This window comes from Sceloporus occidentalis, unplaced genomic scaffold (assembly GCF_023333645.1).
Source record: "Sceloporus occidentalis isolate IW3139 unplaced genomic scaffold, rSceOcc1.0.p SCAF_11, whole genome shotgun sequence".
In the NCBI taxonomy this organism is placed as follows: Eukaryota; Metazoa; Chordata; class Lepidosauria; order Squamata; family Phrynosomatidae; genus Sceloporus; species Sceloporus occidentalis.
In genome coordinates, this window is record NW_028316991.1 from 14,113,642 (window position 1) to 14,126,019 (window position 12,378).

The window sequence follows — 12,378 nt, forward strand, 5'->3', positions numbered from 1 at the left end:
AAACACTTATTTGTTTCTTTATCCTCTGCTTAAGGAAACCAAGCACAGAATATCTCAGTGTTACTTCCCCTATAACATTGTAATGAACCAAAGTATATCGTTTGGAGATATTTTATAGAGGGATCTGTATGTTTTCTGTCCCTGAAGCATGCAGTTCATGCCATGATATGGAAGAGCTCAGCCTTTTTAAATAATATCATCCTAATCTAAAATTGATGTGGATGATAAATGCACCCCTAGGGCTTCCTCTGTACCGGAGGGTGTCCAAAGACCAGACTTCTGAGCGCTAATGCATTTTAATAAGAGGATTCAGTTACTGCACCTTTTAGCAAGAAGTGAAGTTACCTTGTATGTAATAAGTGAGACCTGATGCCTTTATCAACGTCACTATTGAATGAAATGTTCGCTGTGCGTAAAAATAATTGTGAGTCACTTGTATTGTTTTTACATACTTCTTACCTGTCTAAACTTTTTTATTTAAGCATTTAGCTACTGATATTTTGATTATTGGGGTTTATTCACTAATGAGGAAGTTGGAAAGGGACTTGAAGCAGAATTGTAGTTTTATCTTGTCAACTTCACTTTACATTATCAAGGGTGAGCTTACAGCTGATGTCACTGTCTAAAGTAAATTCAAAGTCTCGTCATGGCCCTTTGTAATGCATGGTAGATTTAGGGACTTAGAACAACAACTCTTGAAAACTTTCTACCAACTCCCGTTATAGTCAATGGTTCAGAAGAGAGTAAGGTTTGCATGTTTTCCATGGCCTTGCTATAATGCACTGGTATAGATCTATAATGCATGCATTTTAAAAACTGCTGAACAGCTTCAATATATCAATGCAATATAAATGGCTTTTGATGGGCACCTTCATTCACATGTTACCTGTCCAGTGACATTCATTAGTTCATGTTAATCTATATTAATAATATGCTGTTTCTGACTAATGTGATCTATGGCATAATATGTCATAAATAGTTTTGGATTTTATTTTAGAAAGATATCAGTCAATATTGGATGTAGTGGCAGAGCTTTTGTGATATTGATCAATGTTGATTACATTTTACTGAGGACAATATGAAAACAACTCTTAGAAACTGGGGCAGTGTATGGCAGTTGTTTGTCAGGCGTCTTGCGCAGTTGTTTGGATCTCCAGGTATAGGATCAAGTAAGCGCCATCTCTTGCGGCCTGGCACCATCCTCTTCTGCATTCCATATGGGCTGAGGGGATAAGGCCTTTGGTGCAGCATTGACACTATATCTATGGTAGAGACCTAATATCCGCATTCTGCATGTATGCTCCTTTTTGCCTTTGTCTTTTACAACAAACTCTTTTGCCCAATGTTACAAACTGGAGCTCTTGTTTTGAAAGTCTACCCAAGCATTTGCAGCATAAGTCCATGGAGCCCAGGTTCTTTGCTGCTAAGACTTAGCTGGCAAGGGATGTTACAACACTGAATTTGTCCACAATGTATCGTGTGTACCTCCTGTGAGTCTCTGGCGCCTCTGCAATTAGTAGAACGCAGCAAAGTGCCTGAAAAAGGTGGTCATTTATCAAGCTCGAAATAACAATGTTGATCAAGAAGAAATAAGTGTAGCAAGAGGGTCTGTCTGATTGCACACTATCATTAGACTGCAACTCCTCTTATCCAGAACTGTTGTTGGTATGCATGGTAGAATTATAAACTAGCCACAGCTACTGCTTGTGGAGCCGCATAAAGCACTACAAGGTTGGTTGTCCTTACTCTGTGCCAAATATAGTGAATTAAGTCTAACAGTGCAGTCACCAAGGGAACCTACTATGGTACCTACCCTGACACTTAGTGACATCTTAATGTGCTAATTTGGTCTGTGAAGGCACAATATGGTAGTCATGCTAGCAGTATATGGATCTATGACATTGCTTCATACTCCACTCTCAGCATGCACTCACATTACTCCTAAAGCCATTCTGAACTGCCCTTGCGCAAAGCCTGTTTTGCCACAAAATGCAATTGTTGGGATATCAGTAAAGACCGCGGACCAGTGACCCCCTTTTCTGGACTGTCACTACAAAGACAGGACAGTTCGGATCTATGAGGATGGAAATTATTATCTACCTGATAGCTACAGATGAAGGATAATGCTACTCAACATCAAAGAAAATGCATTCTTGTCTTGAAAAATGACCACTCATGATTTTTGCATGCTTAATCCCAGCTTCATGTTATTCTACCTACTCCAATGTGATCACTCAGATATCACGTATCCCAGTGTGTATGCATTAAAAGTAAGAGAGTGTTAGACAGCAGGAAAATACTGCTGTCATTGGGAATTTTTCTAACTTTCCAGAAAAGTAACTATTTTTAACAATAATGAAATGGTTTGCCACTTAATTATATACATGTTCTGCTGTACAGGTGCAATGGATGTAGAAGAGAGAACGCGGCAGATGAAAATTAAGAATAACAAGCACAAGCAAATCACAGGATCAGATTCCAGGCTAGAAAAAGATTACAAGGTAAGGAATAAGGCACCCAGTTTCACAAGTCACACAATATATATATATATATATATATATATATATATATATATATATATACACATACATACATACATACATACAACACTCAATTTAATTTGTGTTCCTGTTCCATAACCCTTCACACTTTAATAATATATGCAGTACTCCACTGATGTGACCAATGATATATTTTATGTTGAAAAATGGTTAATCTGTTCTTATCTAGCTTTTGTTAAACTGCAGCCCCTAAATCATCTGAGAGCAGATGGGGAGCCAAAGATTTATTTCTCCTTTTTTCTTGTGTGGGTTTTGAGGGGTGCCTCTATTACAGCATTTTCTTCTGGCGGTGTGAACAGAAGTCAGGATCTGCTGAAACCGAATACTGTGCAACATGCTTTTGCAATGATTCCCAACCCAGTCCTCAAAGCACACTAACGGTTCAGATGTTTTGGATCTCCCTGTTGGGATATAATGTAGTAGTTACTAAATCCTGTGCTGTTACTGTGTATTGGGGATTGGGTTGGCAACCACTGGACTGCAGTACCCAGCTGTACATATTGTACCTGTACGAGTAGCCACACTGCAGCGGGAAGAAACTAATCCGTGTTTTAAATTCAGTATTTTTCTTTAATGCTTTCTGAATACCCCCTTTTCACGTAATCACATACAGATGCCTACATACAGTACATATGTTTATTCTCCATTGGTCGATAGACCTTAATTCCTAATACTGTTAATTGACCTAACCACAAAATAATTTGCTCCATTTCATAGTTACACCGACCAGGGCCGGCCCGACAATGGAGCCGAGTGGGGCAACCGCTCCAGGCGGCACTTTTGAAGGGGCGGCACTTTGCCGCCCCAAGCCCTTTTTTTTTAAAAAAAAAAAAAGCGAAAGAGAGAGAAAGGGGCGCCGAGTGGTTTTCGCTTACCAAGCTGTCAGTACCCGCTCGGCGCCCCTCTCTCTCTCCTCTGCGGCGAGTCTCCCTGTTCGGTCTCGGTGCCGGCTTGTAATGCTGAGTGCCGGAAGATTTCTGGCGCTCAGCATTACAAGCCGGCACCGAGACCGAACAGGGAGACTCGCCGCAGGACTGCTGAAAGGTAAGTACAAGGGGGGGGGAGAGGAAGGGTAGATAATGGGGGGGGGGGGGCGGCAGGGATGGAGGGAGAGGAAGGGTAGATAAGGGGGGGGGGGGGCATTTTAAAATTCGCCCCAGGCGGCATTTTGCCTTGGGCCGGCCCTGACACCGACTATACAGCTTGTTTAAATGACTGTTTCAGGTATCATATTAAAATAAATAAAACCATGAGATAATACATATAAATGTATGTGAGGTTATTTTTTTATATTACAAAATACTTGTGGACTCACAAAGAGTGATCTTCAAGCACTCAGGAAAGGAAACATCTGGAGGACCATTCCTTGAATGACTGCCCAAAGGCGTATGGTAAAAAAATGGAAACTCACAACTAAGTACCTCAAGAGTATGCTAAACTGGTATATTATCCACAATTTTATATATTCACTGTATGTATCATATAATCAGTGATCTCTCTAACCTCCTCACATGTTTACTGATTGTTGCCCCTTTTTTGGTAAATAACACTCACATAATCACATACAGATGCATACATATGTTTATTCTCCATTCATAGATAGACCATATTCTCTATTACTGTTAATTGACCTAAACACAAATCAAAACCACAAAATATTTTGTCCCATTTCACACTTACACCCACTATACAACTTGTTTGAATGACTGTTTCAGGTAACATATAAAAAAAAAACAACATGAGATAATAAATATAAATGCATGCAAGGTTTTTTTATTATATTGAAAAATACCTGTGGACTCACGATGAGTGAGCCTTAAGCACTTAGGAAAGGAAAAACCCTCCAAGCAGGAAACATCTGGGGGACCATGCCTTAGTTGACTGAGCAAAGGAGTATGGTAAAAATGGAAACTCACAACTAATTACCTCAAGAGTATGCAAAACTGATATATTATCCACGACTTTATATGTTTGCTCTATGTTTCATATCGTAATTAGTGATCAGAAATTAATCAAAATATCATTACAAAACATAATCAAAAAGAGAGAAATTTGGTAGATGTGATTCATCAAGTCTCATAGTAAAAAAAACAATGTCTGCCAAATCTGTAAAAGGCAAATTCCCATGATTCCATAGCAATGACCATGTAACATGATTTCTTAAGGCAATATAAACCCTCATGCAGGGGAGGAAATTGGAACAGTCTCAACCGAGAAAAAAGTACAGTCTGTGAGTACATGTGCATTCCTAGGGGGGGGCACTGAAACAGTGGGCTGCACGCATGGACTCGTCACACTGCTTCAGGCCCCTTCTTCCTCAGACTCGAAATAAGGAATGCCCGATTGGGCATTCCCTTCCAGTAGGTGTCAATGCTGACACCCACCGGAAGCTCTTTGGAGGTAGAAAGTCAGCATTGTCTGTCCTCCTGCTGGCTGATCGCACACATTGTGTCAGCAATGTAAGGCAGTGAAGCCCTGTTTGCTGATCATAGTGTGATCAGTGCAGTGGAGATTAGAGGGAAGAGAGTGCTAAACAACATTTCTCCCTCTTCCCTCAAAAAATAAAAAAGTGTTATTTTTTAAATGAAATTTTTTTTTTTTTAAATCAATAAACAGTACAATGAGCTCAGTGATGTCATTGTGACATGACTGGCATAATACAATCTACAAGATTTTTAATAAAGCCACAACATCTCATTGCCCTAGCACTACACGTAAAAATTATAGCCAAATGAGGCACACGAATGATTTACAGTATAAATTACCACAAAACAAATTTCTTTACTGAATTGTGTAACCAATACAAATGCATTCTGTATTATGAGTCTTCTCTCCACCAAATTACATCAAATTACAGTGGATATAATTATATGTGTGCATATTTATGTAGGATACCTCTGTATAAATGCCTTTAGTTGTAGTTCTTTTAAGCATATCTGTATGTGTGTGTGTGCGCATTCATTTATGTGTATAATGCCTTTGTGTATCCTGTATACAATTGTGTGAAAAAGAAACTACACCTTTTAAAATTACACAATAACAATCATCTGTTCCTTAGCAGGTCTAAAATTAGTTAAATACCGTATTTGCTCGATTATAAGACGACCCCCCAAATCTGATTATTTATTTAGGAAAAAAAAGAAAAAGCCTTAATATAAGACGACCCTATAGGAAAAAAGTTTTACCAGTAAATGTAAATTCATGTAAACTATTTATTTTAATAAAAGCTATGATTGAGAAAACTATTTTGGTTTTATTTCCTTCTATTTTCCAACCTGCCCCCCCAGTTATGCACATCTGCCCCAGAAATGCTTTATACTCCCTATATGCCACTGTGCCCCATGATATGCCTTTTAACCTTATATGCCACTGTGCCCCATGATATACCTTTTGACCCCCTATGTGCCACTCTGCCTCCAGAAATGCCTTATACCCCTATATGCCACTCTGGCATTAAGGGGGTTAAAAGGCATATTATGAGGCAGAGTGGCATATAGGGAGGTTTAAGGCATTTCAGGAGGCAGAGTGGCGTATAGAGCGTTAAAAAGGCATTTCTGGAGGCAGAGTGGCATTAAGGGGGTTAAAAGGCATTTCATAGAACACTCTGCCTCCAGAAATGCCTTATGCCCCCCCCCACCAAACTTACCGGTACTTCTGACTCCCCTGTCATGCAGCCGGGGCAGCGTGTAGATGTCTACGCAATAGAGATCTACACACTGCCCCGGCTGCATGACAGGGGAGTCAGAAGCACCGGTAAGTGGGGCGGGGGGGGGGGGGGACAAGTGGATCCAGGTCCCCTGCAGCTGCGGGGGATCTGATTCTTAGTCGTCTAATAGTCAGACCTATTTGAGGTCTGATTATAAGACAACCCCGATTATAAGACGAGGGGTATTTTTCAGAGCATTTGCTCTGAAAAAAACCTTGTCTTATAATCGAGCAAATACGGTACAACCTCAGATGAACAACAACACCTGGCATATTACACTGTGTCATGATTTATTCAACAAAAATAAAGTCAAAATGGAGAAGCCATGTGTGAAAAACTAAGTTCAACTTACTGCTGCCATATGAATTAAGATGCTAGGTAGCAGACAGGTGATGCTAATCAAATGCTCTTGGTTGAGCAAGTGTGACCACCTCTATAAAGGCCAAAGTTTTAGCAGTTTGGTGATCTGGAGCATTCAGGTGTCTGTTAACACAATGCCAAGGAGGAAAGACATCAGCAATGATCTTAGAGAAGCAATTGTTGCTCCCCATCAATCTGGGAGGGGTTATAAAACCATTTCTAAATAATTTGAAGTCTGTGATTCTACAGTGAGAAAGATTATTTAAAAGGGGGAAACATTCAAGACAATCTTCCCAGGAGTTCACATCCCAGCAAATTCACCCCAAGGTCAGACGTTTAAGGCCAGGTGTTTGGCCGTAATACACAGTGCCACATTTGGCGAAAACTAAACACAGCATATCAGCACAAACACCTCATACTGTCTGTCAAGCACGGTGGTAGAAAGGTTATAATTTGCGGCAAGAGCAGTGCAGGCTTTGCGCCATAGTTTAAATGGCTGGGTCTACAGCTCCCGTGCACCCTAGTGTGGTCCTCAGTTTGCTCTGGAGATTTTGGCAAGTCGGATTTCTGTGTTGTGTATGACCCCTGGCCCGTTTGAATTCTCTGCCTTAGCACTTTGCCCCCCTCATATGCTACTCTGCACCCCTGATATGTTTTATGTCACCTGATATGCCACTCTGCCCTCCCTGATATGCCACTCTGCACCCAATATGCCACTCTGGCAAGGCCAGCCGGAGAAGTACGGCAGTGGAGGTTGTCAGAGAGGAGGATACTGGGCTGCGGGGAATCCTCCTCTCTTGCAGCCGTTGAACGTCTGCGCAATGCGCGTAAACACCCTTCACTGCCGGCACTTCCGACGGGGCTTCTATGGTGGGGCAAGAGAAGGTTCTGTCATGCTGGTGCTCCGTTATAGAAGTGCCGGCAGCAGAGTTTGTCTACGCGCAGACGTCCACTGGCTGTTGGAAGAAAATACAAGACATTTGATACCTCAAACATTTTTGGTTCTAGTTAAGATCTGGACCATTGTAATTTAGTTTTTTTGTCTTATTGTTGTGTTTCCTAAGCAAACCATGTTCATACTTTGCCTGGGTAGCAGCGCACATTTTTCGGAATGCACGATTTGTAACTTGTTTTTAGGGATTGTCTTCAGTAGCTGTGAAGGTAGGTGTCGGGGGTATTGCCTGAGGACAGGCCTAGGGCAGCATCTGACATAAATACATAACTGAATACACACTTGTTTTTACTGTAGCTGCTAGTAATTCGTGGGATTATTTCATATGTTTGATATCATATAATTATACATGGTTACCATTATTATTGACGATTACAACCGTCTTGGCTATGGGTGAAATCTCTAGTTCCCTTTGAGATCCCCTTCTATTCCTTTCTGAGTTATTCTATGCTAAGGGGAAAGCTTGTTGATATTTTACTTCTCACACAGTGTTACTGGGTATAAGATGATCACTGCATACGTTCCAGTATATATGACATTACTGGCTTAGGTTTGGACGGGAAGTAGCTAGTTCCATCCAGTGCTGCATTAAGACTCTCCAAAAAAAAAAAAATATGGGGCTCAATGGGCTACAGCTATGGGCTATGGGCTATTGGCTGTACAGCGACCATATTATCCATTAGAGCACTGGGCAACCCAAAGTTTGGAGACCTAGGCATGTGCCCGATGTGCCTAATAGAGAATGTGGCAGCGCCGAAAGAATTTGATGCCTCTCTGTGTACCTATAAGGCCCATCGGGTAAAGCATTGTGAATGATAGTTTGTCAATCCTTGTAAATAAACTTCTGCACTGAGTGCTTTAAGAATGTGAGCTTCTGTGGGTGGTTCTCATCGGAATTTAAAATAGAAGTTCAATTTAAATCAGATATCTGTGAGCTCTGAACTATTCACCGACTTGGTTATTCTCTGTCTTCTGTAGCACCGGCCTGGCCGTGATCCTCAGAGGGGGTCAGACAATGTTTCCAACAAGTCATCAGACAGCGACGTTAGTGACGTTTCCGCTGTTTCAAGGACAAGCAGCGCCTCTCGTTTCAGCAGTACAAGCTACATGTCTGTCCAGTCGGAACGGCCCAGGGGTAACAAGAAAATAAGGTGAGTTTTAATGGACAGATCAGCTGTGTACAAAAAAACACATTTTACTAAAGCAAGGGCAGGTGTGGCGCTAGCGAGTGGAGGGTCTGCTCTTCCCCATTTTGCTAGTGATATTGGTCAGTGATTTTAACTCTTTGAGTGACAGGAGTGGGCAATCTACTTGTGATAACTGTGCTGATCGTCCCTCCATTATCCCTTTTTGACACATTATTTTTATCTTATTATTTATTTTCATTTATTCTTGGTTTCCTTATTTAGGTAAAGGGCACCTCTTTCTTAATAAAGCCTAGTGCTCCCACCAAAAACAAAAACAACATATTTTCTAATTATTTTAATAACGCTGCAATCAAATTATTCCTACAATGATAGGCATACCGTATGTATATGATATGTATTTCATTTCAGTGCATTTGACCTAATTGTGCCAGGAGTTATATTAAGGAGTGTTACAGGACCACCAGTAATGGTGCACATTTTAATTATGCCCATCTTGCATATAGTAAAGTTCAAATATTTCATAAGGAGCTTTTTTTTCCTTATATTGTGTGACATCAGTACTTTGTGTATGTGGTTTTAGCACCAAACCCACTTTAGTTGACCAATTTTATAATTCACCAGAATTAAATATTTCATTCAACTTTCAAGAAAGAATGTAAACAGAATTTAGTTTGTTTTCTTCACATTATAAATAATACAATTCACAGTATTCTCATAATATTTATATTATATTACTCATATTATATATAGTATGAGATGGGAAGAGTTCAAACCCTGCTGCATTGGTTTAGAAAATATTAGTAATAGTTTAGGGGCAATTAATGTTGCTTAAATAAAACCTTTGACTGTATTGTAAAAATCTGAGCGAGGGGGTAAATTAGGACCAGATAATGGCCCATGGGCCACAACTCTGATATATGGGAAACAAATGCTCATTTGAGAGTATTTTGTCTGTTTGGTTACTATATTTATGATTGCTCATATAATGCCATACTCACCAACATTTCCTTAATGGATGCAGGGACAAATGGACGGGGCCTCACATGACCCTGCATCGTTGAGCTCTAAGCTACCTAGTACAGATATTGGGTAGTTTGGAGTTCACTTACAAGCGTTTAGGCTGTGCGTGTCTTCGACATACACAGTTAAAGTGCGATGTTGCCTTTGCACAGTGTAAAGCAGTATTTTTATGCTGGGACAGACCTGCGTTTGATGGGAGACTGGGACTGCCCCGGGACTGTTGGCAGGTATGCCATGTGGACAGAAAAAAAAAATTGACCAAAAAAAAATGAGATTGTTGGCTTGTATGGCGATATGAATATGTCAGTCAAGCAAAAGCCAATGGGTGTATAATATTACAGGGGCGGTTTACCTGCTTATTTTCTGAATTATAGGCTACAGTGTTTCCAGATCTATGCCTTGCCCCATTCTATTTCCTTTCATCTGCGTGTGTATTTTCTGCTCTCTGTGGCTAATTCTTTTTCATTTCTTTCTGTTTGCATGCCGCCCTGTTTTTGTGACTTGTTAGAAGATTTAAAGAAATAGTGGGGAGGGGAGAGGGTAAAGAGGAGGGTCACGGAGGGGAGAATCACAAGGACATGGGGCTGCCTGAAGAAGATGAGGAGGAAGTGAGACAGGAAGGAGAGAGTGAGAAGGGTACAGAGGTGCAAATAATAAGTGAGAACTGCCCCAAGGGAGAAAGGAAAGAGTCTGTAGAGGAACAGGGTGTGCATGATGAGAGAGAGACACAGAAATCAGAACAGGAACAAGGTCAAAAGGAAAGTCTCACAAGAAGGTTATCAGAAAATGACATCAGGTAAAATATGTGTTCATAGTCAAATGTATCTGTTTTTTGTAGTTTTAATCTTTAACCGGCCCATATCCTGTCTTTTTTCCCTTAAAGGGATAGTAACAACATGTAAGTTCAATTAGTGCAGCACTGTGACTATAATCCCCCTTTTCCACATTTTAAACAATCATACAAACATTACTCAATGGAAATAATATCTGATTGAACATAGATCCACAGGGCCTGTGAGGGTCCAACTTGTTGTACCTGAACTAGTCTGGAACACAATAAGTCCATTAAAAAATGTTTTGCTTTGTGAATGTGAAACTTTTGGGAACCATGCCCACCTGTAGCTGTAGGGAAATAATATGCGGGATCGTTACTATATCAATACTATAATTATAATAACAGCAGTAATATTGCTGATTATATTCATTTTATTGCGTGGTGGCTTATTTAATGATGCTGTTACTATCACTTTAATATGTCCCTCTGTTCCCTTGTTGTGCGTTGCTGTAGGTGTGCGGATACATAGAGGTCTCTAGTAGTCAATGAATCCTATACTTCTTCATGTGACTCTACACTACAGCAGTGTGGTCTCCAGGTAGTTGGTACATTTAAATCCCACCTGCCATGAAATTATGACATGCTGGCAATTTGTATAGGTAAAAACCTCTCCCCTATACACTGTGCTACCCAATCTAGTTTGCAATGCATTTACAGAACCTGTTCAGTGTACATGTGAATTGTACAAAGGTCACAGGAGAAACGCTGGACATGATTAAGGTCTCTGGGAAAATATCCTGGTAAATGAAACTCTAAATGTGACAAGATTCACCATGACCTGATTTTGCAAATAACAAGATGAACTCCAGCTCCTCTGACAGTGAATCATGCTTCATTTTTAACGTGTCCTACATTGAGCAAAAGATATTTCCTGCTGAGGCTTTACCCGGGGAAGTCTATAGTCTCAGACACACGCTATCGTTCAAAAGTTTGGGGTCACTTAGCGGTTTACATAGAAAACAAGGTAATTTCTATCTGTAACATAATTGCAAAAGGGGTTTTTCTTACGATCCGTTAGCCTTTTAAACTCAAACGTGGATTAGCGAAAACAGCGTGATGGGAGCGAACAGGAGTGATGGGAGTGATAAAGGGCCTCTGTACGCCTATGAAGATATTCCAGTAAAAATCAGCCATTTCCAGCTACAATAGACATTTACAACATTAACCCTGTCTGCACTGGATTTCTGATCCATTTCATATTATTTTTAAGAATTCACATACGCTTACCATTGTACATCTATCACTGTCTCTTAATGGGGTTTTGATTTCCTTGATACGTTTTAATGTTATTAAGTAAGCCTGGAGTGCATTGTGTGCGATAATGGTGTGTCCTGGGCATTTTAATCTCATATACACTGCGTGGCATTCCAAAATTCAAATGTCTTGCTGAGTATTGACCATAAACTTGTTGTCAGTGGACAGTCCCTGATCCAGATTAACATCTTTAATTATATTTATCCTTAGAACCTCCTTTATGCCTGAAGTTAAATTAAAATTCAGAAGCTATCAATATTTTGCTTTAAATGATCTAAATAAGGTAAAATCTATATAGCGTAGTTAATGCTTAATTACCTCTTAACTAGTAATAAACCATAAACAAGAAACTCAAACGAATATATAATGTTTGCGCATTGTATTGCAGATTGCATTGAAAAACTAGTTAAGGCTTTTAAAAGCCAATAAACTTTTAACCTAATTTTGGCTTCTCCTATTAAGAACACAGGTTATCTACCGAGAGACGCCTTGTTTTCTGCAGCTGTCCAGCTGACAACTTTATGGGCTGCAGACTGACATTG

The 12,378-nt window shown here is 40.1% G+C and overlaps 1 protein-coding gene across 37 annotated transcripts in view; it reads left to right on the forward strand.

Moving 5' to 3' along the window:
• The window catches only part of LOC149305615 (regulating synaptic membrane exocytosis protein 2), a 271,086-nt gene that overhangs the window by 218,947 nt on the left and 39,761 nt on the right, over nucleotides 1-12,378 (forward strand). For 15 of the 37 annotated variants that reach the window (XM_089477182.1, XM_089477190.1, XM_089477180.1 and 12 more), the window contains 2 exons: nucleotides 2,401-2,501; nucleotides 8,558-8,730. The exons of the other annotated variants lie outside the window; for them this stretch is intronic. In XM_089477182.1, coding sequence (XP_089333308.1) covers nucleotides 2,401-2,501; nucleotides 8,558-8,730 — 274 coding nt within the window. The remainder of the gene's footprint in view (nucleotides 1-2,400; nucleotides 2,502-8,557; nucleotides 8,731-12,378) is intronic. 37 annotated transcript variants of the gene reach the window in all.